Consider the following 25,010-nt stretch of genomic DNA (forward strand, 5'->3'; position numbering starts at 1 on the left):
CCACAACTCCTCCTCTGACTCTAGACAGAGTGGGTGGCTGATTGGTGTTCATCTTATAGGAAATAGCCTTGCCAACTGTAACATAAGCTCCTTTCCCAGGCAGGTGGGCTGTGAATCTGGATCACTGAGGAGTAAGGTTTTTCCGTGAGAAGCCTGCTTTTACTAGACAAGTTTTCACATGATAAGTGGCAGTTCTGAGAAGCTCTGGTGGCTCTAGACTCTAGAGCAATTCATAAATTTTAATAACCTTGCCTTACTTCAGCTGAAAATTAGATATAAAGAAAGTGGTCTGGGATCAAGCTGTAAGCCCCAGCATGGACACAGAACTCATATATAGGTCAGGCATCCTCTTCTCTTTCCCTAGAGCTGCCCTAGCCAGGAAGCCCTTTGGCAGTCTCTGTGGGAACACCAAGGCTTAAAGGACTATACCACAGAAAAGAGCTTCATGTATTCACAGTTGTTGGATAGTGCTGTGTTTCTTTCATTATGCAAAGTGCTGAAATGCAAAATGCTGGTCCTCCAGGTGCTCAGCATCCAGCACAGGATGTGTCTCATCCCATACATCTCCTCTCTCCCCAATTCCTGAAGTACCCACATCAGGTTTTGAAGCCTCTATCCCTCTTAATCCCCACAGAGTCCAAGGTAAGGATGAACTTTAAGCCATGGGGTTGCCTGTGTTCTCCTGAGAAATGCAAGAAACGTGGCTTCCGACATCAAACTGATGCTGGGTCAACTTGGCAGGCCCAGCAACTCTGGCAGCCATTGTGTTTAATATAAAACAAGACCCTGTTTCCAGAAGCCTTCTCTGTCTCAGAAGCAAAACAACAGGAAACCTGCTCCTATAAGCTGAAATGAAATAAATATGCTTATAGGAGGGCAGAGTATTTTAATAAAATCATGTCTACCTGGTAACATTCTATAACCCAGATGTTAGAAGCACTGCAAGGCAGCTTTCAGCCAACAGTATACAGACGTCCTAGTGTCCTCACTCACTTCCAGGAAGGCAGGATGTAAGGAGGGGAGGCAGACCACAGGGATGTGGCCTGTGACTGCCTGCCCCAAATCCTCTGCCAATGGCCTTCCCTTCCTGGATCCTACCTAGCATTGTCAGGATAGGGAAAACCCCTGAGGAATATGGCCCATCCTCAACAGGGCACTTCAAAGTGGTGCTCCAATCAGAACATGGTGCCCCTCTGCATGAGAAGCATTCTCCAAATTGTGTCCAATCAATACACCTATCTGCATGAGCCCCACCCCCAGCTGTCTGGTTGTGGCTTTTGTAGGCAGATTTGCCTCTTGGCACATTCAAGACAAGTTTGTGTTTATGGGGTGGGTGAACACATTTGATTTTGCCTCTTTGATGCTGAAAGTAACAAGATGGATGGGAACTGTGAGCATGCCTATGATCAGGAATGTAAACTGGAGATGTGATTGCTGCCTGCATTGTTCCCCAAATTGGATATACAGTGTTGGCTTCATGTGTATGTTTTTTTTTATTATTGTTGCTGCTGTTTTCAGGAAAAATGGGTCCACGTTTCATTAAGGCTTAAATATAGCAAGTAGCTCCAAAATGATTTCAAGCCACTGCATGAAAACAATGGTAGGAGACCCTGGACACACACTCTTGCACAGTCCACCTCCCAGGTGGTTTCTGAGACAAAGACAAGGCAGAGATGTGGGATAGATCAAATTACATAGAAAGAAGTGGAAGAAGCACAGAAAAATGGAAAAACATTCCATGCTTATGGATCAGAAGAACAAATATTGTTAAAATGTCGATACTACCTAAAGCAATCTACACATTCAATGCAATCCCTAAAATATAACACCAGCATTCTTCACCAAGCAATAACAAACAATTCTAAAATGTGTATGGAACTGCAAAACATCTGAATAGCCAAAGCAATCCTGAAAAAGAAAACCAAAGCTGGACGCATCACAGTTCCAGACTCCAATCTGTATTATAAAGCCGTAATCAGAGGTGTCTGGGTGGCTCAGTAGGTTAAATGTTTGACTTCAGCTTGGGTCATGATCTCATGGTTCGTGAGTTTGAACCCCACATTGGGGTCTGTGCTGACAGCTTGGAGCATGGAGCCTGCTTTGGATTCTGTGGTCTGCCCTTCCCGCCTGCCCCCCCCCCCAAAAACAAATAAACATTGAACAAATTTTAAGCTGTAATCATCAAGACACTATGGTACTGGCACAAAAACATACACATAGATCAATGGAACAGATATAGAACCCAGAAATGGACCCACAAACGTATGGCCAACTAATCTTCAACAAAGCAGGAAAGAATATCCAATGGAAAAAAGACAGTCTCTTTAGCAAATGGTGTTGAAAAAACTGGACAGCAACATGCAGAATAATGAACCTACACCACTTTCTTACACCACACACAAAAATAAACTCAAAATTAGTGAAAGACCTAAATGTAAGACAGGAAGCCATCAAAATCCTACAGGAGAGAACAGGCATCAATCTTTTTGACCTTGGCTGCAGCACCTTCTTACCAGACATGTCTCTGGAGAAAAGGGAAACAAAAGCAAAAATGAACTGTTGGGACCTCATCAAGACAAAAAGCATCTGCACAGCAAATGAAACAATCAACAAAACTAAAAGTAAACCAATGGAATGGGAGAAGATATTTGCTAATTACACGTCTGATAAAGGTTTAGTATTCAAAATCTATTAAGAATTTATCAAACTCAACACCCCAAAAAACAAATAATCCGGTGAAGAAATGGGCAAAAGACATGGACACTTTTATTTTTTTAATTTATGTATGTGTGTGTGTATATATATATATATATATATATATATATATAAAATTTATTGTCAAATTGGTTTCCATACAACACCCAGTGTTTATCCCAACAGGTGTCCTCCTCCATGCCCATCAACCACTTTCCCCTCTCCCCCACCCCCCATCAACCCTCAGTTTGTTCTCAGTATTTAAGAGTCTCTTATGGTTTGCCTCCTTCCCTCTCTGTAACTTTTCCCCCCTTCCTCCCCCACCCCACCCCAGTCTTCTGTTAAGTTTCTCGGGATCCACATAAGAGTGAAAACATATGATATCTGTCTTTCTCTGTATGGCTTATTTCACTTAGCATAATACTCTCCAGTTCCATCCACATTGCTGCAAATGGCAAGATTTCATTCTTTCTCATTGCCAAGTAGTATTCCATAGTATATATAAACCACACCTTCTTTATCCATTCGTCAGTTGATGGACATTTAGGTTCTTTCCATAATTTGGCTATTGTTGAAAGTGCTGCTATAAACATTGGGGTATAAGTGCCCCTATGCATCAGCACTCCTGTATTCCTTAGGTAAATTCCTAGCAGAGCTATTGCTGGGTCATAGGGTAGATCTATTTTTAATTTTTTGAGGAACCTCCACACTGTTTTCCAGAGTGGCTGCACCAGTTTGCATTCTCACCAACAGTGCAAGAGGGTTCCCATTTCTCCACATCCTCTCCAGCATCTATAGTCTCCTGATTTGTTCATTTTAGCCTCTCTGACTGGCATGACGTGGTATCTCAATGTGGTTTTGATTTGTATTTCCCTGATGAGGAGTGACATTGAGTATCCTTTCATGTGCCTGTTGGCCATCTGGATGTCTTCTTTAGAAAAGTGTCTATTCATGTCTTCTGCCCATTTCTTCACTGGATTATTTTTTTTTTGGGTGTGGAGTTTGGTGAGTTCTTTATAGATTTTGGATACTAGCCCTTTATCCAATATTTCATTTGCAAATATCTTTTCCCATCCCATCAGCTGCCTTTTAATTTACTTTGGTGTGCAGAAGTTTTTTATCTTCATGAGGTCCCAATAGTTCATTTTTGCTTTTAATTCCCTTGCTTTTGGAGATGTGTCAAGTAAGAAATTGCTGCAGCTGAGGTCAGAGAGGTTTTTTTTCCTGCTTTCTCCTCTAGGGTTTTGATTGTTTCCTGTCTCCCATTCTGGTTCTTCATCCATTTTGAGTTTATTTTTGTGTGTGGTGTCAGAAAGTGGTGTAGGTTCATCCTTCTGCATGTTGCTGTCCAGTTCTCCCAGCACCATTTGTTAAAGAGACTGTCTTTTTTCCATTGGATATTCCATCCTGCTTTGTCAAAGATTAGTTTGCCATACTTTTGTGGGTCCAATTCTGGAGTCTCTATTCTATTGCATTGGTCTATGTGTCTGTTTTTGTGCTAATACCATACTGTCTTGATGATTACAGCTTTGTAGTAGAGACTAAAGACTGGAATTGTGATGCCTCCAGCTTTGGTCTTCTTCTTCAATATTCCTTTGGTTATTCGGGGTCTTTTGTGGCTCCATACAAATTTTAGGATTGCTTGTTCTAGCCTGAAGAAGAATGCTGTGCAATTTTGATTGGGATTGCATTGAATGTGTATATAGCTTTGGATAGTATTGACATTTTAACAATATTTATTCTTCCAATCAAGAGCACAGAATGTTTTTCCATTTCTTTAAATCTTCTTCAATTTCCTTCATAAGCTTTCTATAGTTTTCAGCATACAGATCCTTTACATCTTTGGTTAGGTTTATTCCTAGGTATTTTATGCTTCTTGGTGCAATTGTGAATGGGATCAGTTTCTTTATTTGCCTTTCTGTTGCTTCATTATTGATGTATAAAAATTCAACTGATTTCTGTACATTAATTTTGTATCCTGTGAAGACATGGACACTTTTAAAAAGAAGACATCCAGATGACTAACAGACACATGAAAAGATGCTCAACATCACTTATCATCAGGGAAATACAGATCAAAACCATAATGAGGTACCACTTCACACCTTTCAGAATGGCTTAAAGGAACAACTCAGCAAACAACAGATATTGGCAAGGAGGCAGAGGAAGGGAAATACTTTTGCACTGTTGGTGGGAATGCAAATTGGTACAGCCACTATGGAAAACAGTATGGAGGTTCTTCTAAAAATTAAAAATAGAGCTACTCTATGACCTAGCACTTGCACTACTAGGAATTTATCCAAAGGATACAAAAATGCTGATTCAAAGGGGCACATGCACCCCAGTTTATAGCAGCACTATCAATAATAGCCAAATTATGGAAAGAACCCAAATGTCCATTGACTGCTGAATGGATAAAGAAGATGTGGCATATATATTCAATGGAATATTACTTGGTGATCAAAAAGAATGAATTTTTGCCATTTGCAACAAAGTGGATGGAACTAGAATCTAAATAAGTCAGTCAAAGACAAATATCATATGATTTCACTCAAATGTGGAATTTTAGAAACAAAACATATGAACATAAGGGAAGAGAAGGAAAAATAAGATAAAAACAGAGAGAGAGGTATATCATTAGAGACTTCTAAATACAGGGAACACAATGAGGGTTGCTGGAGGGGTCTTGGTTGGGGGGATGGGCTAAATGGGGGATGGGCATTAAGGAGGGTGCTTGTTGGGATGAGTGCTGAGTGTTATATGTAAATGATGAATTACTACATTCTATTCCTGAAACCATTATTACACTATATGTTAACTAACTTGGATTTAAAGAAAATTTAAGAGAGAGAAAGAAAGAAAGAAAGAAAGAAAGAAAGAAAGAAAGAAAAAAGAAAGAAAGAAAAAGGAAGGAAGGAAGGAAGGAAGGAAAGAAAGAAAGAAGTCACAGCCTTTAGATGGGCCTGAATTTAAATCACATCTCAGTGTCTTAATAAAAGAATACCTTTGGGAAATTAGGTCTGTTATAGCTTCAATCTCCCTATCTATTGAGTTAATAATAACAGATACTTCACAGAATTATTGATGGGTCAGATGAAATAATGTTCATACAATGTCTAGAAAAAATCAAGTCCCCAAGAAATGGTCAGCAGCAGCATCACCACTATCATCATCACTATCATAATCACCATTACCGTTACCACCATCATTATCATCATTACTATCATGATCACCATGACCATCACTACCATCACCACCATGATAATCACTTTCATTATCATCACCATCACCATCATTACTATCATATAATTATCACCATCATCATCATGGCACTGTGACTTAAAATGATCAAGGTCCTTCTCTTATTTTCACTGTCACTCTCTGGCATCAGGGCCTAACCATCAGGAACACCGAAAGAAGCTGGACTGACACTTACTAGGTCCACCAAGTTCAGAGGCTCATGATTCAATAGATCAGTTATCATAACAAAAAGTCATCCATCCTAGAACCTCTGCCAAAAGTTCACCATTTCTCTCCCTATGTGTGGAGTGGGAGCCAGATCTCATTGCTGCTAACAATGAAGCCAGCAACTGAGAGAGACTAAAAGGGAAATTGAAGATGCACTTAGCTGGCTGCCTACAGCCCCAGCTGCTCTCCTCTGGAATCTGGGAGAGGCCTGAGTGATAGACCAGGTCTGAGTTTCAGAAATAAAAGCCTGAAAATCTCCCTAGCTTTGAGGTTCTTATGGGAAAGCTGGTTGGGTTTTTTTGTTTTTGTTTTTGTTGTTTTTGTTTTTTGTTTTGTTTTGTTTTGTTTTTTCTATCTTGAGGCCTTGCTCCTTGGTGAAACCCCATAACCTTCATGTGTTCACACCTTGGTAGATGTGACTGACAAACTTGGTGTTAAGCCCCCTTTGCACTAATGCTGATTGAATTTAAATTGGCAATTGTTACCTGTAATAAGAGTTACACAAGTTCCTGGAAATTTTTTGTGAAGTAGAAGGAAATGGATGCACTGAGGTTCTTTTGGGAACAGTCAGCTTGGCTCAGTATAATAGACAGGGCCACACTGATCATCTGGGCAGAAATAAAGCCTTCTGTGGGGCTCACAGTGCAGACAGTATTTCTCCTGAATCATTATTCTTCACCAAGGATGCATTTTGGAGCATATTTCCAGAGAAGGCTGGGGTTGGGGCTTATCTCAGGCTTCTGTCTGAGAACTGGAGACTGGGACAGGTGTGGGTATAGCTGACACAAAGGTGGCCCCAGACCAGATGGCTTGTCTAAGATGAAGGTGGGCAACATCAATCTGGGTTTGTGATTGAGGAGAACAGAAAGTGTCTCCGGTCAAGGTCAGGGAACTCAGCTTTCTTACAGGCCTGCATCTCACTGTGTGGACTTGGGCACATCTCCTCACCTCTCTGTGCCTTTATCCTCCAGGAAATAAGGAAGTTGGACCAGATTAGTAGTTCTTAAACTGCTCTTTGAGGTAAGCAGTTTGTACAGGGAGCCTCAGGGGCTGCCTATGGGACAAGCTGGAGAGAAAAGGGACCTCTGGATTCGCCCTGCCCCACCATCACCTCCCTTTAAACCAACCAGAGCTCTTATCTGCTCTGTTTGCTGGGCACCTGTATAAGGTTGAAAAATAAACTTTTGCAGTTAACAGAGACACTGTTGGGCACCTCTCACTTCTTTACCCTTTCTCAAGGACTTACGAGGTAGGTACCCACTACATGCCAGGTACTATGCTAAGCACCAGGGCCACAGAGGAGGAGAGTTCAACCAGGTCATTGCTCTCATGGCCTTAGAGTCCACAGAGGAGAGACCAACAATCTGTGAACAAACAAGATAAACATCAATGGTACTTAGTGCAAGCAAGAGAATTAAAACAAGGCAGTGTGGGGAATCAGACAATAAAGAGGAAACACTTAAGCAGAAATCTGAAACAGTCCTTAAGTGTGTGAGGAACAGAAAGATGGCCTTGTGACTGGGCACAGGGATGAGGGAAAGTCATACAACTGAGGCGGTATGGGTGGGCATGTCCAGTGCATGGATGGCTCTGAGTCCCTCTAAAATACGATAGCTTTTACAAATCAGCAATTATAGGCAACATCACATCCGCCAAGATTACTGACCTCACAACACTTTAAACCTGAAGTACATCCTCCAAGGCCAAACCCGAGCTTCAGACACCTAGTCACTAGTGTCCCTGTCCCTTGGAGGAGCCAGCTCTAGGTAAATAAAGGTGTATCATCATCCATGTCTGGATGGTTCCCCAGGGCCATGAGAACCACAGACATTACCATGGGAAGAGAGCTGAGTCAGCATGGACTCTGGCTAACACAGACTGGCTTCTATCACTTATATAGTGGGCCACCTCAAGCAAGTCACTCTTCCTACTGCACCCGTAAAATTCCACCTCTTACAGAGCTCCTGAAAAAGTAAATGAAAGCTGGCCCCACAGTAAGGCCACATAGTGCTAACTGGTTTATGATGATGGTGTTTGGAATTGCTACCTGAGGGCTAGTCTCATAACCTTTAAGCTAAGCTCTAAGGACATGTGCCAGGACTTTTACTCTTCTGCCCATTGTATGCTGCCACAAAAACGTGAGTGCTCAATAAATTAAAACACAAATTAGTAATGCTGCTAAACATGTGTGTGCAGGCACTGCTCTGAAGATGCCTGAAACTCCGTTAGCTCTCCCACAATCCCAGGAAATATGTAGTCTTGTCACCTCAGTTTTAAAGATGAGGAAATTGAGACAGAAAAATAGTAAGTTATATGCAGGATCCTGCAGCTAGTAAGTCTCATGAGTGCATCAGAACCTGGCAATCTGGATCTTCTCAGAGGCCATCTGGAAGGACAGGAGAGCTGGACAAAGAACACAACCCTCCTGTCTTCCTCTGATGCACTCAGGGATGGCACGTTTCCCAGGGAACCTTGGTGGGGGGTGTACTGGATCTGGTCCTAGGCAGCTACAGAGGCCAGGTTACAGCAATGTAGGTCACATGTTCCAGCCTAGAGAGGCTAGGATCTGGCACATTATCTGCACTCAGCCTTTACCTGTCACTGCTCCAGCATGCTGCAGCCTGGACTCTGGATGGCCCTGGCCCCTCTGCTAGGTGCCCTCAGTGCAGGTGAGCCAATAGCAAGATCAATGAAATAACAGCCATGACATCTGGGTTCATGCTGTGTGTTGGGACCTGGGCCTCTACCTGCATTCTCTGTTAGACCTCTTGTCAACTCTGCATACGTACAACTAACCTCGCTTTTCAAATGAGGACACTGGGGTTCAGAGAGTAAATCACTTGGCCAAGGGCATGCTGTCTGTAAGTATCAGGTCCAGGTATGAACCAGCGCCTGGCCTTCATCACTGCTGGGTCACTGACCTAAAGGAAGCATCTGGGGCACACACTGCTGGCCTTCCTCTTCTGGGTTTCTCTAACCTACACTCCTCTGTGTATGTGTGTGTGTGTCCCCTCCCTCCATCTGCATGTTTTCACTCTCTCCCTTACCCAAGTGAAGCTGCCTTTTGTACACAGCCTTTCCCCCCCAAGTTCTCAGTGATCACTCCCTTTCTTGTCCCCTCATCCTTATACTCTGCCCCTTGTCTTGGCCCTGGAATCACATGCAGTCTGAGTGGTTTTGTATGTCCTAGTGGGTATTGTCTCTCTCTGAATTGTCTGCCTCTCTGGGCCTCATGTAAAGCAAGTACTTATAGTTGGCTTTGTCAAATGAAAATTATATAAATCTTATATAATCTTATAGCATACCTATAGCATACATAAATATATGCATTTATATATTTGTTTAATATATATTTAATATATAAATTCATTTATTGTTCACAATTTTTCATTTATTGTTTTCATTATTGTTTTTCATTTATTGTTCACAATTCTCCGAGGTAGGTTTCATGCCCCAATAAAACATGATCAAACTGAGGTGGACAGAAGTTACCAACTGGTAGTGGGTGGAAGACCTGGGATCTGACCCAGGTCTGTCTGTCCCCAAAGCCTGTGGATTTCCCTTGAGAACCCGGAGTCTCTTGGGGTCACCCACAAGGATTTGCTGAGCAGTTCTGAGGTAAAGCTCATGCAGCTCTTCCTTGGGTCTACAGTGCATCAGTTTTCAGGGATAGAGGGTTGGCGTCCCAGCATTAAGGAGGGGCTGCATATCAGGCCTCATGAACTGCAAGGGGGCCCCAGACAGGAGCCCTGCCATACCATGACCCCTGCCTGTGCCAGCCCTTTCACCAGGGCCTCAGGGTGACTCTGGCCAGTCCTGTGATCTCTCTGAATCCCCACTTCCCCACATGTAAATTGAGAGGGTTGACCAGATGAAATGTCAGCTCTATTATCTTATAATAATAGAGCCTCAGGGCACTTCAAGTGCCTGAAATTCTAGAAGGTAAGGGTGACAAAAAAGTCACTAGGCTTCATCAAAGCATCAGATTTCTGAGGCCTTGGGTGGGGGGCTCTCAGCCAACCTGGTGTCCCTGTTACATCTGTGCTTTTCTCTTCCTATGTCCCAGGTTGGCCATGTGTCCAAAAGAACTATCATCCTCAGCACCAGCCATGACACCCCATGTCCTCAGGGAAGACCCATCTGTTATGACAGTTTCTCAGTAATTGCAGACTTTTGTTCAAGTAACATCATCACAGGAGAAAGTCCAGAGCAGAAGGACTCTCTAGAGGCAAAAGGGGAGCAATGCCCTCACACCAAGCCTGTCGCTCCTCTCTTTTGCTTTTCACAGGGACAGCTGCCCTCTGTCACCGCAGTGGGGCCCTCTGCTACCTCCTGTGCCTCATTGCCTGCCTGCCAGGCCAGGACTCCATGGCTGGGAGCTGCCTGCAGTGCTCCAAGGACTTTCAGTAAGGAGTGGACACCCTCGTGCCCCAGGAAGAGAGGAGGGAAAGGGCAGGAAGGACAAAGCAGCAGGGCGAGTGGTTGGGAGAGACCAGGGCTTCCTTCTCCCTGGAAGAAAGTGGTCCTGTACAGGTCCCTTCTATGGTGGCCCTGAGTGTGATGAGCTCCCAGGGGCATGAGTCCAGTAGCCTGGTGGTTGATCCCCTGGAGCCTGCCCAGGACACAGTCCCTGGATTTCTAACTTCAATCACAGCCAAGGTGCAGGATAGGTACCAGAAGACGTGGGCTCTAGACAGGCACTGTTTCTCTCCTGCCCTATGACCTGGTGAATCCTCACTTGGGAAGTGGGGCTGGCCATCATATGATCTATCTTCCCACATTCACTGTTAGCAGCTCTGGCTGCTTGCAGCTTCTCCTCAGACCAGATGGCAGCAGACCCAAATGTACCAAGGCCAGGTGTGAAGGGCCTCAATGCCATCTGCACTGCCATTAAGGCCCAACTGCTCCCTGGCTCCCAAACCTGCAGGGCCTCTCCTCAGTTGCTCAGATTCCTTTGGCTTTTGCAGCTACCATGGTGGCAGGACAGCTCAGCAGCCGTGCCTCACCAGAATCTGCAGCCGGCTCCCAAGACTCAGAGAAAGCAAAGACTACCAGGTGACCCCGGGGGAAGGGCAGCTCCTTGTCTCAACCATTCCTGTGGGAGGGGGCATGGTGGTTATCAAGAAGTCCCCAGAAGAGGCTAAATTTCTCAGGATCAAAACAAACATGTCAAAAGTAAGATGGTGATGCTCTCCTTGGGGAGACACCCAACACTCCTTGCTCGCTTCTGACCCAGTGCCCGGGGACTTGCTTAGCCAGTTCAATACAAAAACAAATATAACACACCTCTACTGTGGGGATTAAATGAGATGATACCTGTGAAGTGCTGGGAGGTTCAGAGTCACTGCTTCCATGTGACATGCAATTAACATAGAAACTTTGGAGCTGGGGCACAAATGCCCACAGCAGCCACATTGCACCTCACTCACTTAGTGGGTGTCAACCAGGCACCTACTGTGTGTACCACTGGGTAGAGGACAAGAGTCAAGGCAGACCTCTGTCCCCTGAGAACTGAATCATAGCAACAACTACAGCTCAAGAAGTTTAGCTCTGGAGCTGCAGCATCCACCAAAAGTTAGACAAGGAGTACTTGAAAACCTCCCTTCAACCATGGATCACAATAATTAATTCCGCCTCACCATGACATATGGAGGTAATGTTGGTGGTAATTTTCTTTTACAGAGAAAATTGGAGGGGCAGAAAAGTTAGGGGATCTGTAAAGACCCTTGGCAAAGTAAGCACCTGAACTGAGATCCCAACTCTCAACAGCCTCCAGGTACAGGTGTTAGTCATGACCTACCTGCCTTCTCAACTTGTGTTTCCTTGTGTTCTCTCAGTGTTACCTGCCCAGGCAAGAGCCAAAAGCAAAGCACACTGCCCATGTCTTCTGCCCTCTGGGCTACTTCTTCATAGACAGAGTCCTTAGCTGCCAGCCTCGCCCCACAGGTAGGTGAGAATGGGCTGGGGCCCTGATGCCACTGGGGAAGGACTGGCACAGGATGGGATCGAAGGGTTTTCTGCTTGAACTACATCCCCTGGAAGCCCAGGTGGTCTCTGAGGGACAAAGTCTGGCTACTCCTGGGCCCCGAACATGCACTCATATGGCTTGGGGAGAGTGAAATGAGGCAACACAGAAGGAAGGAAGTTTGCAGAGTGGTGAGGAGCATGGACTTTGGAAGACAGTTCAAGTACTAACTCTGTTCCTTACTAGATGTATGATCTTGGCAGAGTTTTACAGTTCTTAATGTACAGCATCTGCACAGTTTGTTAAACTTATCCCTAAGTATTTCATGTTTTGGGATGCTATTATAAAAGGAATCGTATCTTTTATTTCAATTTCCAAGTGTTGGTAGCTAGTTTTTTTTTTTTCAATTTGCTTTCTATTTGTGACAAAATACATGTAACATAAAATTTAGCATCTTAACTGGTTTTTAGTGTTCAGCTTAGTGGTATTAAATACATTCATAATGTTGTCCAACTATCACCACCATCCATCTACATAGCTCTTTTCATTTTGTAAAATTGAAGCTCTATACTGATTAAACAATAATCCCCATTCCCCTGTACCCCTAGCCCTTGGCAACCACCATTCTACTTTCTGTCTCTATGATTTTGACTACTGTAAGTATCTCATGTAAGTGGAATCATACCGTATTTGCTTTTTGTGTGACTGGCTTATTTTACTTAGCATAGCATTTCCAGGGTTCATCCATGGTATACCGTTAGGTCAGAATTTCCTTCTTTTAAAAGACTATATATATATATATATATATATATATATATATATATATATACCACATTTTGATTTTTCATTCTATTGATGGACACTTGAGTTGCTCTAGCATTTTCGCTACTGTGAATAATGCTATGAACATGGGTGTACAGATATGTCTTTGGGACCCCAGCTAGTATTGACTTTTTTTATATTGGCCTTGCATCCTTCAATCTTACCTGCTTCATTTATTTGTTAGAGTAACTATTTTGTGTGTAGATTTCATAATATTTTCTCTTCATGCAATATTTTATCTTTGAATAAAGACTTTTTAACTTCTATCTTTTCAAGCCACATGCCTTTTTATTACCTTTTCTTGTCTTATCATGCGGTCTATGAATTCTAGTACTAGTTTGAATAGAATTGGACATCTTTTCTCTGTTCTAAATCTTAATTGGATTGAGGAAATCCTCTTCTATTTCTAGTTTTCTGAGAGTTGTTATCATGGATGGGTATTTAATCTTGTCCTGTCTTTTTCTGCACTGATTGAGATGAGCATATGGTTTTTCTCCTTTGTTCTGATAAGATGATGAGTATCATTGTTTTTTGAATATTAAATTAACCTTGCATTCCCGAGATAAACTCCACATAGCTCTGATATTTTATCCTTTCTACCTATGATTGAATTTGATTTGCTGATATTTTGTAAGAATTTTTGCATCTATGTTCATGAGAGATATTAGTCTGTATTTTTCTTTTCTGATTTTTGTCTGGATTTGATATCAAAGTAATACTAGCCTTATAAAATTAACTTCCAGTTAGTACCTACTCCTCTATTTTATGAACGAGTTTATGTAGATTTGGTATGAGTTATTTCTTAAGTGTTGTATAGAACTCAGTAAAGCCACAGGGCCTAGAGTTTTCTTAATGGAAAGGTCTTTAATTACAAATTCAAAATTTTAATAAATTTAAGGCTATTCAGATTTTCTGTTTCTCATTGTGACAATTTGGTAATTTAAGTCTTTCATGGAATTTATCTGTTTATGTTGTAGACTTATTGTCATAGAGTTTTTCATACTATCCCCTTACTAACCTTTTAACATATCATCTGCAATGATTCTGTTTCATTCCTAATATTGGTACTTTGTGTTCTTTCTTTTTCTTTTTTTATTGATTGGTCTAGTTAGAGCTTTATAAATTTTATTTATCTTTTCAAATAACTAGGTTTTGGTTTTATTGATTTTCTTTATTTTTCTATTTCATTGATTATCATATCCTTCCTTTTACTTGCTTTGATTTTAATGATATCCTTTTTCCAGCTTCCTAAGGTAAAAACAGATAATTGATTTTCCACCTTTATTGTTTTCTGATATAAGCATTTAGTTTACAGGCATTTAAACCTAAAATTTGTATCTATGCACTGCTTTAGCTATATCTCACGAATTTTATGATGTGGGGTTTTTATTATCATTAAAGTTAAAAAGTTTTCTAATTTCCTTCTGATATTTTCTGACCAGAAGATTATTTAGAAGTGTGTTGTTTAATTTACAAATATTTGGGGCTTTTTTAGATGTCTTACAAATTTCTATTTTAATTCCATAGTAGTCAGAAAACATACTCTCTGATATTTCAATCTTTTGAAATCTATTGAGACCTTTCTTATGGTCATATGTATGAGTCTGGGAAGGTTATTTAAGTTTTCCTTAAACCTCTCTTTCCTTATTTCTAAAAATGGAGTTGATAATAATGGTGACTAAATATGCCTGCTAAGTAAAGTCATATGTAGAAAGTTCTAAGTAAAGACTCAGTAAATGGTAGCCACCATACTCAGAAACAAGTTGTTCCTCACATGAGCGGTGGGGACTCTGGCACCTCATCTCAGAGACAAGAGCTCTGTCACTGCCCAACTGGCGCTGCTGCTCATCAGTAAGGAGGCTCCTCTGGTTGGCCACATACACATGCAGTCCCCTGTTCTCCCTCCCTATCCAGCTTCTGAATGTTCTACAAGCCCCATAATTGCCTGAGTTCTTAGTGGGAGCAAGAAAGGCAGACAGAGCAAGCAGGGGAGAGGCCTGTGTGGGGCCATACTTCATTCCAGAACCCATAAATGTCAAGTGGAAAGGGATAGAGAGGTCTTCTTGTCCAGCTACCTACCCATCCCACCGCTAACTCCTGCAATCCTTTTGTCTCCCATCCACAAAGACATTTAGGATTGAAATGAGCATGAGAGAGAGAGAGAGAGAGAGAGAGAGAGAGAGAGAGAGAGAGAGAGAGAATGCTCAGAGGACCCTATCCCACTCAGCTGTGCACAGATGATGCTATCACTGTGCAAGGGTGATTTGGAGTGACAAAGAACATGAGACATAGAGGGGGCCTGAGGGAAAAGAAGATAGGGAGAAATAGCGTACACAAGAGAGTGCCAAGGCCCCAACAACCAGGCCTCCCAGAGTGGGGAGGCCAGAACAAGGGAACCAGGTGCTGGATCCAAGGTGGATCCCTACTCCCATCAGCAGCGTGCACAGGGCCACAAGACAAGTGGGGTTCTAAAGATCAAGAAGGGAGTATCTCAAGGCATACATCATTTTTACTTTTGTTAACTTTAAGACTGTATACGGTTTTGTTTTCAGCAGTATTTCCCTCCTTAATTTTCTTCAGGTTGAAAATGAAGTGTATTTGTATTTCCAGGGCACTGGCCAAAGGACAGCAGTGGAAGAGGAATGGAGGGAGAGCCCCTGCACCTGCGGGCAGAAGGTAAACAAGGCTGACACTGAGGGTGCTGACACCTGCGTGAGCAGGAGTGGTTTCTCATCTTTATCCCTTCCCCTCTGTAAGGATACTGCCCCTACCTCAAGGTCACCCAGCCTCTTATCCACCTGCTCTTTGATGTATATTTTGGGGCAGGGCCAGGCTGTGGGGGAGCCCACTGAATTCATGGGACACTTAGGAGACAGAGCCACTCCCAGGGGAACTAAGAGGGCTTGCCCATCCATCAATGTGAAGCAGCCTAGGGAAACACATGGCTGGACTAGAGGCAGGCAAGGACCTCAGTGAAGTGTCTGGCTGCCTGGAGAGGGACCATAGATTGCACTGCAGTGACAAGAGGACTAGAAAGGCACAGTGGGAAAAGGAAAACAGCTGACATGGACCTCTTGCCAGCCCTCCGCCCACCCATGTTCTGCCTCACACACTCTTCTTGAGCACCTGCACGTACCAGCCACTGGGCCAGTGTTAGGGTCCCTGGAGCTCACTGTTAGAAGACAGACAGACACAGGAACCCCCTAAACTACAGTGTGGAGAGTATTGAATCAAAGTAAGGACAAAGCCATCGAAGCTCAGACAAAGGTACTGGCAGTCTTCTTGGCAAGGGACCCAGGAGGCTTCTTGGAGGAATAGACATGGGAGTCAGGCCCAGAAAGTGCACAGGCTCAGTCAGTCAGTCACGGAGGGCAGGGAGAACCCTTCAAGCAGAGGAAGTAGCTTTTTGGAGAAGCAGAGAGCAGAGACTTTGCTGCTCTGATCTTCTCCCTGGCAGTGATGCCACCCCAGGGCTCTGGGCTATAGATTGCCACAGAGGCCAGCCTTGGGCCCCCGACTCACCACCCTAAGGCCTGCAGACTCCTCCCATGATGAGGCCCTGAGTCCTGGTGGGACCCACCCATATGGCTTCCCTTCACAGGCCACTTCTGCCCAGATGGTGCCATCACCATGCCATGCCTGGCCAGGACCTTTGAAAGCAGGAGGGAGACACCCCACCCCAACACCAGCTTCTGCTTAGCAGGTCAGTTCTGAATTTTGTCTGCTGTTTGTACGATGGGAAGAGTGAGTTGCTGACTTTGCTGATTAGGTGCTCATCCAAAGTCTACCATACATACTTCATGATGCTGACTATAGCCAGCAGCATCTCCAGGCCCTGGTAGAGGTGAACACCAGGAAAGCCCCACTCAGGATGCAGCAGGCCCCATCAGGCTACCAGGTCTGGGAGCCCCATGTTGTCTTTGCTCAGCTGGGAAAATCAGGACATGTGCAGGAAGTTCAAGGCAGCCCAAATTGTTCAACATAGAGTTTAAAGACAGAGAGGTCATGTGGCTGGGAACCACTCGCACTGAGCACATGGAGAAAAGAAACGAACAGTTTAAAAGTGAAGAATGAAAGTGCTGGTAGGCACAAGGGAGGAGTGGTCAGGAGCCCAGACAGAGAACACCATGTGGGAATTGGGACACATCCAGATCTGCTATTGATGGACAATCAGTAGGTTCCTTGACCTCTCTAAGCCTCAGTAGTAATATTTGCCTTATAAGGCTTCTGTGGGCATCAGACAAGACATCTATATAAAGGACCTTGCACTGAACCTAGCACATATTGAGTGCTCAGGAAAGAGTTGCTTCTGACCTCATAATCACCGCCATCAACAACTTCCCCTATTACCTTGGAAGAATGAGTCTGGGGGCAGAGAAGGGGTATTTATCAGGTCAGACCACTCAGTGTCCTGAGGGAATATTCCCCCTCTCCTGCCCCAGCACTACCAGATGCACCACCACAGATCACAACGCACTGTCATGTAAGTGCTTGTGACAGCCACTAGTGGTTGAGGAGAGCTTGTGACCACCCTGGGGATGTAACGATTTGGGGGCTCAGGAAGCTCACTCGCTCCCCAGGATCATCTAATTTTGGCAGCGAAGCCAGGACCAGAACCCAGGTGTCAAGACAACACAGGGCTGATGCCCTCCCCTGCAAGCCTGGGCAGGGTTGAGGCTCCTGAACTTCAGCCCCACACACAGTGCTGTATGGGATAGGAGGGCACCTGCCAATCCAGCTGCTGGCCTTTGGACAGGGTCACTGCCATCAGCGATAATGGTGTGTGGTGTTGGGGGGCCCTGAATACCCAAGAGACCCACCACATCATGGGCCCTAGGCCACTGCTCCCTGCACACAATAGGTCTCACTGCCCACTTGCCTGTCCCCTAGCCCAAACAGTTCTCTCCCCTTGCCTGCAAGCTCTCCACTGCTTATTCTTTTAGTGCTGTCTCCAAAGGCCAATACAGGATTTCTCCAGAAAAATATAAATGGCCACAAACATCTTCCTGCTTCCCATCTGTCACAACTCTGCAACAGTTCTGAGCACCAGTTTACTTGCCATGGGCTGGGTGGCACTTGAGGCCCCTCCAAGCTCTGACATCCTGAGTCTGTGACTCATGGAACACAGTACAGGTTTGACCTGGCAGGGGAGGAAAGGCCCAAGCATAGTGGGGTGGGGCTGGAGCACCTCTTGGGTGTCAGACTCTGCACTAAGTGTTCTCACATGTGTTAGCTCACATAACACCATCGAACACCATCGATTATGATCTGGGGCTCATAATCCCCTCTGAACTTCAGAGGTCAATTAAGTGGCTTGGGTCACATAGAGTGAGGTCACAGTGCAAACCCACATCTGTCTCATTACTTTGTAACACCCCAAGAATGCCCCGAAGTCCACATGGATGGATGTTGGATGGTTTTGAAAGGAAGAAAAAGAGGCAGGGACAAATTCCTCACAGCCTCCATTTTGCCCAATTCTGAGGCTGTTAACTGGAGACAGGGCTGGATCCCTGGTAAGTGGTTCAAGGAAACAGATTTCTGTGACGGAGCCTCTCAGCTACTTTTCTGTGAAGTTCTGAAGCCACCAACTCCCTGGGCCATTCCTCGGAGCCATGGAGGAAAGTGTGATGCTTCCTCTGCAGCCCAGGGCCAAGACCAGCCCCCACCAGAACCAGCCCCTGGAGGATAGGGCCAAAGTGGGCACTCAGGTGAGATAGCTGAGTAGGAAGGAGTCATTTCCTCTGCAGGTCCCAGGAGTTGGAGAGCGAGGAGCAAAGTGTCCAGCAGCATCACCTGTGGTCACACATTAACTCTCCTACTAGGAACCCCAGTTCCCATGTGAGGACAGAGTGAGGGCAGAGGCTGTCCCACACTGAGACAGAGCAACAGAAACAGCAAAACTAGGAAAGTGACCCAGCCTCCAAGAAAGTGAAGATAGGTCTGGTGTGAGCCACAGCAGCCGGAAAGTTTCCTTTCTCCCCAGGGTGTTGGAACTGTGATGCTGCGATGTTGAAACTAGGACTCACGTTGGAGCGCCTGGGTGGCGCAGTCGGTTAAGCATCCGACTTCAGCCAGGTCACGATCTCACGGTCCGTGAGTTCGAGCCCCGCGTCAGGCTCTGGGTTGATGGCTCGGAGTCTGGAGCCTGTTTCCGATTCTGTGTCTCCCTCTCTCTCTGCCCCTCCCCCGTTCATGCTCTGTCTCTCTCTGTCCCAAAAATAAATAAATAAATAAATAAGTAAGTAAATAAATAAATAAATAAATAAATAAAAGAAAGACCACCAGGCTCTCTGGGCTTAAAAAAAAAAAAAAAAAAAAAAAAAAAGAAACTAGGACTCACGAAGACTTGCCGGGTGCCCAGTACTGCACAGGGGCTCTGTCACATTGCACAGTGTTGTCACAGCAAGCCTGGGAAGCTGTGTTGTTGTAATCCCATTTTATAGAAAGGAAGATGGGAGTTTGAGAAGCCAGGAGACTCCCTGTCATAGTCGTCTGTGGGCTGTGCTGCTGAGGCAGTGGGAGCCCCCTGAAACCTGCAGCACTGAGAGAGCAAGGAAGCCACTGGTCTCTGCATGGAGAGGAAAGGACCCCCCCCCCCCCACTCTGCACCTTGGTAAATGCCGATGGCAACCCTCCTCCCTGCACTCCCAGGCCCACAGGAGGATCAGACCCACCAGGGCCTGGGAAGCATTCATTGTTTTCCTTTTGAGGCCAGCAACGCAGGTCCTTTGGAGAGAACTGCAGTGATGTGGGCTGTTCTCTCCCCAGTTCTCAGCCAGTGTCTGCAGTGCCCAGCGGGATACTTCTGCCCCAACCAAGCCACCCAACCCATCCCATGCCAGCCAGGCACATTTAGCCCGAATCCAGGCCAGGATGAAACCACAGACTGTGTTCCATGCCCAGCAGGCAAGGCCTGTACCCAGGCTGGGCTGACTCAGCCAGATGCAGAGTGCACACCGGGGTAAGGAACTTTGATTTCTTAATGATATAGAGGTGACTGGATGGGGGCTCAGAGTCCTCCCCCTACCATCGTTCAGGAGTCATACCCTCAGATTCAGGTGGGGATTCAGCAAACATCCACCCACCTCCGTGTCCTGGGAGGGCCCCTGCCTCCCAATCAGGGCTCAGTGTCACTCCAGCCCCAGGCTCCAGGACCCTCCCCAGGAGCACCGGGGCCTGAACATGAGCTGGAGGCAGCTAGGTAACTCCTGTCTTTCCCACGGGGAGAAAGGGGCACAGGGAGGTTACTGCAACAAAGCCACAGAGGCCAGCAGGCACAATGGGATTTCCCTGCGACTACCCAGGCTGATGGGTGCTCCTTGGTTGTCGTAGGTATGTGTGCCCTGTGGGCTCTTCCAGCCCCAATGCTCCCACCCATGCCTGCCCACCCGGGACATTTAGCAGCCGCAACAACCTCTCCGACCTGTCACAGTGTGAGGTCTGCCCCTCGGGAGTAGCCTGTCCTAGGGGTGAGTGAAAAGGGGGAAAGGCAGCCTTGCTGCCTATTGGACCCTGCCTTTTTGGGTGAAGAACCATCTCCACTCCTAGGCAAGGAAGGCCAGCAAACTAGACCCTGACCCATAACCCTTTGTTTTCGCACAAAGATCATGGTTCACCTCACTTAGGGTGTCCGAGGATGGGACCATGAAGATCACTGCGTTCCCACCATGCTGCCTCAGGTAGCCTTGGGCCGCTGCTGACCTAGATGCCCCTTTCACCAATGCCAGGCCCCAGCCCATGTCCCTGCCACTTACCAGAGGGATGTAGCTGGAGGGGGTGCTGCTCCTCCGGGTCTAATTCAAGATTGTGTTTGCAGGAACTGGAAGTCCAAACTGGCCCCCTATCCCCTGTCCAGCTGGCCATTATTGCCCTCTGGGCACCAAACGGCCGACCCAGTTCCAGTGTCCCCCAGGCACCTGGAGTAACCAGACTGGACTAACAGCAGTCGAGGAGTGTGTACCTTGTCCCAGGGGCTGGTTCTGTGTCACTGGAGCCCAGCTTCCCTCAGGGACATGCAAAGCTGGGCATTACTGCCCACAAGGTGAGTGGGGCCAGGGTCTGCTCTGCAAGGTCACAGGTGAGTGCCAGAAGAGAAAGCCACGAGCCAGCCTGCCATACTAAGGTTAGATTTCAAGAGAACCTTCCTGAGAGTAGGGCCAAGACTGCTCAGCTGCTGAACATCCTGAATGGGGATTCCCAGGGTATGAGTCCAGACAAGACTGGTCCTAGGTGAGTGGTACCCCCTGCTCCCTGCCCCTTCCCCAGTGGCCTCTGTTGAAGAACTGTCCCCAGGCAGTAGGGTGAGAAGCTACTGTACCTGCATAATGCAGCCCTGGCCCCCCTCTTCCCTCCTGAGACCCCTCCTTCTTTCTGAAACAGGTACAATGTGGAGCACCCAGTTCCCTTGCCCAGCAGGCACCTACAGCTCTCAAGCAGGCAACAGCCAGATGGAAGACTGTCTGCCATGTCCCCCAGGGGCCTTCTGCCCCAGTGGTGCCCCCAAGCCCGTGCTCTGCCCACGGTAAGGGAGGCTGAAGGGTATGGCCATCCTCAAAGTTACCACATGTTTATTAAGTACAGGCCGAAGCCTGGCACTATGCCAGGCATCGAGGGATTTATAAAGAGAGATGAGGGTCTGGGCTGCCTTAGGACCTGATAGCTTTGTTAAGATAAGACATAGGAACTGAAAAGGCAAGGGCCAGGGCTGAGATGCAGGGTGGCAAATTGGAGTGGGACCCACCCCCACCCTCATGGCCCTAGATGTTGAAAGGGAGAGAACTCACTCTGGGCTGGAGTCAATGGGTAAGGTGCCCACACCCCAGTAGAGAAGCTGCTTCAAGAACAACACACCCCAAGGCCAAGCACTCTGGAAGCTAATTCTGGCTGACATCTTAGCAACGATCATTTGGCGCTCTGGAATTCTCTCTGTTGATTTGACTGGTTTATGAAGATGTGCCCCTTATTCCTCTGGTCACGGAGTAAACTTTAAGAATTTTTCTTATTTTGAAAAAGTGATACATATTCTTCACGTAAAAAGTGAAAACAGTAGTAACCAAAATAAATTTCAGACCAAATATAGATTTCCATGTAAAAAACAAAACTGTAGGGGTGCCTGGGTGGCTCAGTTTGTAAAGCATCCGACTTCAGCCCAGTCATGATCTCGCGGTTCCTGAGTTGAAGCCCCACATCGGGCTCTGTGCTGACAGCTCAGAACCATGTAGTCTGCCTCAGATACTGTCTCTCTCTCTCTCTCTCTCTCTGACCCTCCCCTGCTCATGCTCTTTCTCTCTCTCTTAAAAATAAATAAATATTTTTAAAACTTTTTAAAATAAATATTTACAACCAGAGAGAATGTGGAAAAGAAGCATGACATGAAAGGCAGAAATAACTGAGGAAAGACCACAGGATCTGAAGGTAGTTATTTCAACAGCATCATGAACAAAGTTAAAAGGCAAACAACCAAGCAGGGAGATGTTTTCAATATGAACGTCAGGCCAAGCATCCATCTACTTACTGCCTTATTATATAAGGGCCATTACAAATCACTTACAATAAGACAGAGACAGACAGACAGACAGACCAACAATAGACCACACCAACATAAAAACATAAACAAAGTAGAGGAACAGACAACTTTTTGTTTGGTTGTGTTTTAATTTATTTAAATTCCAAGTAGTTAACATTCGGTGTAATATTAGTTTCAGGTGCACCATACAGTGATTCAGCAATTCCATACATCCCTCAGTGCTCATCATGACAAATGCTCTCCTTAATTCCCAGCACCTGTTACCCCCCTCCCCCTCCCCCCACCCACCTCCTCTCTGGTAACCATTAGTTTGTTCTCTATAGTTAAGAGTCTGTTTCTTGGTTTGCCTCTCTTTTTTCTCCTTTGCTCATTTGTTTTGTTTCTTAAATTCCATATATGAGTAAAATAATATGTTATTTGTCTTTCTCTGACTGACTTATTTTGCTTAACATAATAGTCTCTAGCTCCATCCATGTTGTAGCAAATGGCAAGATTTCATTATTTTTTATGAAGTAAATATTGAGTAATATTTTTGTGAAGTAAATATTGAATAAATATGGAGTAATATTCACATATATATACATATTTACAAGTGTTAATGGACACTTGGGCTATTTCTATAATTTGGCTATGTAGATAATATTTATAACATCAGAGTATATGTGTTCCTTCAAAGTAGTATTTTTGTATTCTTTGGATGAATACCTAGTAGTGCAATTGCTGGATCATAGGGTAGTTCTACTTTTAACTTTTCGAAGAACCTCCATGCTGTTTTCCAGACTAGTTGCCCCAATTTGCATTCCCACTAACAGAGCAAGGGGGTTCCTTTTTCTCCACATCCTCACCAACAACTGTCATTTCTTGTGTTGTTGATTTTAGCCATTCTAACAGCTGTGAGGTGGTATCTCATTACAGTTTTGATTTGTATTTCACTGATGATCAGTGATGTTGAGCATCTTTTCATGTATCGGTTGGCCATTTGTATGTCTTCTTTGGAAAAGAGTCTATTCATGTCTTCTGCCCATTTCTTAGTTGGATTATTTGTTGTTTCAGGTGTTGAGTTTTATAAGTTCTTTATTTATTTTGGATACTAACCCTTTATCAGATATGTCATGTGCAAACTTTTAATAGAAGGACGATCAGCCTATAAGCCTGGTTTTAAAACCTCTCTCGATACGCTGTCCCATCTAGGCCACATTTAGGGCCACACCTACCACATCCTCAGCATAACCCAGGGGTTTACAGCCAGGGTGGGACTTGGCCTTTAAATCTGGAGGGTGAGGCTGGAGACAGTGGTGATCTCCTGCCCTCCATCAATGGTAATCCCATGTGGCTGTCACGGCTCCTCCCCAAGAAGGCTGTGGGCACCCATACTCCTTGCTCTCTGCTTCTTTTCCAGGGGAACCTCCCACCAGAGTCTGGGTGCAAGGCTGGCTGTGGCCTGTGTGCTTTGCCCTGCAGGTCACCACTGCCCTGAGCCAGGCACTGCTACTCCACAGCCCTGTGGTGCTGGAAGCTTCTCTGTAAGTGTTCCCAGAACAGACTCCATCCCTTAGAGGGCTCAGAAGGGGGAGGATACTACAGTCAGGGAAGTGGGGAGGTGGCTAGGTGTAGCCTCCATCCTGGGCCCCTTTCCTCCAGGCGTTGGAAACCTGTGGACCAGGGCAGGTGCTCAGAGAGTACCTCAGTTTTACTGGCATCTGCCCTGCTCTGAGCCCTTCCCATGCCCTGCCCTCCTCAGAAGGAGATGTACACAATAGCCTGGGGTCCCAGCCAGCAGCATTCTCAGTTCAATTCCACATGTATTCTGAATGCCTACAATGTGCCAGCCTTGGCCCAAATGTTAGAGGAGTGGAAAGAAACCAACCTTATTGCCAATCCTCCTTCCAGGGTCCAGGCCATCTCTGGTGCCAAAAGTGCTCAGGAGGAAAGCTCTGCAATCAGACAAAACTGGCCCGCCCTATAGCATGTCCACCTGGGCACTACTGCCCAGCCCCAGGCCTGCTGACCATCCCTTGTCCCATGGTAAGAAGATCCCCTCAGCCCTCCTGGCATCTCTTCACCTGTGCCTACAAAGGCTCTGGAGCCACCGGCCCTGTACCGGTGGTTGGGGTGGAGGACACTCCTTCACTGTGACACAGCCACACGCCAGCCGTCTGCCTCCTGCCCCACTCTGATGAGGAGCACTGGACCACTCCCTTTCTCAAAGCTGATTTCTGATAGTGGTGTTAGACCAGAGGTCACAAGGGGCAAAGCAACCCAGGCTTGTGGAAGAGGGAGGGATGCAGGGAGAGGGAGGGAGAGGCTCGGGAGCTGAAAGATAGAGACTCAGGTGGAGCTGCCAGCAGGGAGGGGCTGGGGGGGGGCACCCTTTGTTCTCCAGGCTCCAGAACCCTCCAATCTCCCCCACCCCCCACTGTAGCCATGGCTTCTTCTCCCCAAGATATACGCACCTCTTCAAATGATCTGATGTCCTCTATTCTCTCTTGCTGCCTGCTTTTGAAATCTGCTGTGAATTAATCACATTCCTCACTG

The 25,010-nt window shown here is 45.7% G+C and overlaps 1 protein-coding gene across 1 annotated transcript in view; it reads left to right on the forward strand.

Annotated features, from left to right (window-relative positions):
- LOC102899369 (SCO-spondin) overlaps positions 1 to 25,010 on the forward strand; it is a 133,552-nt gene that overhangs the window by 41,034 nt on the left and 67,508 nt on the right. Inside the window, exons 8-18 of the mRNA XM_045037028.1 lie at positions 10,451 to 10,568; positions 11,130 to 11,217; positions 12,000 to 12,108; positions 15,560 to 15,625; positions 16,551 to 16,652; positions 19,718 to 19,910; positions 20,282 to 20,418; positions 20,766 to 20,990; positions 21,329 to 21,470; positions 23,875 to 23,998; positions 24,366 to 24,500. Of these exons, the coding sequence (XP_044892963.1) occupies positions 10,451 to 10,568; positions 11,130 to 11,217; positions 12,000 to 12,108; positions 15,560 to 15,625; positions 16,551 to 16,652; positions 19,718 to 19,910; positions 20,282 to 20,418; positions 20,766 to 20,990; positions 21,329 to 21,470; positions 23,875 to 23,998; positions 24,366 to 24,500 (1,439 nt within the window). The remainder of the gene's footprint in view (positions 1 to 10,450; positions 10,569 to 11,129; positions 11,218 to 11,999; positions 12,109 to 15,559; positions 15,626 to 16,550; positions 16,653 to 19,717; positions 19,911 to 20,281; positions 20,419 to 20,765; positions 20,991 to 21,328; positions 21,471 to 23,874; positions 23,999 to 24,365; positions 24,501 to 25,010) is intronic.

This window comes from Felis catus, chromosome A1 (genome assembly GCF_018350175.1).
Source record: "Felis catus isolate Fca126 chromosome A1, F.catus_Fca126_mat1.0, whole genome shotgun sequence".
Classification (NCBI taxonomy): domain Eukaryota; kingdom Metazoa; phylum Chordata; class Mammalia; order Carnivora; family Felidae; genus Felis; species Felis catus.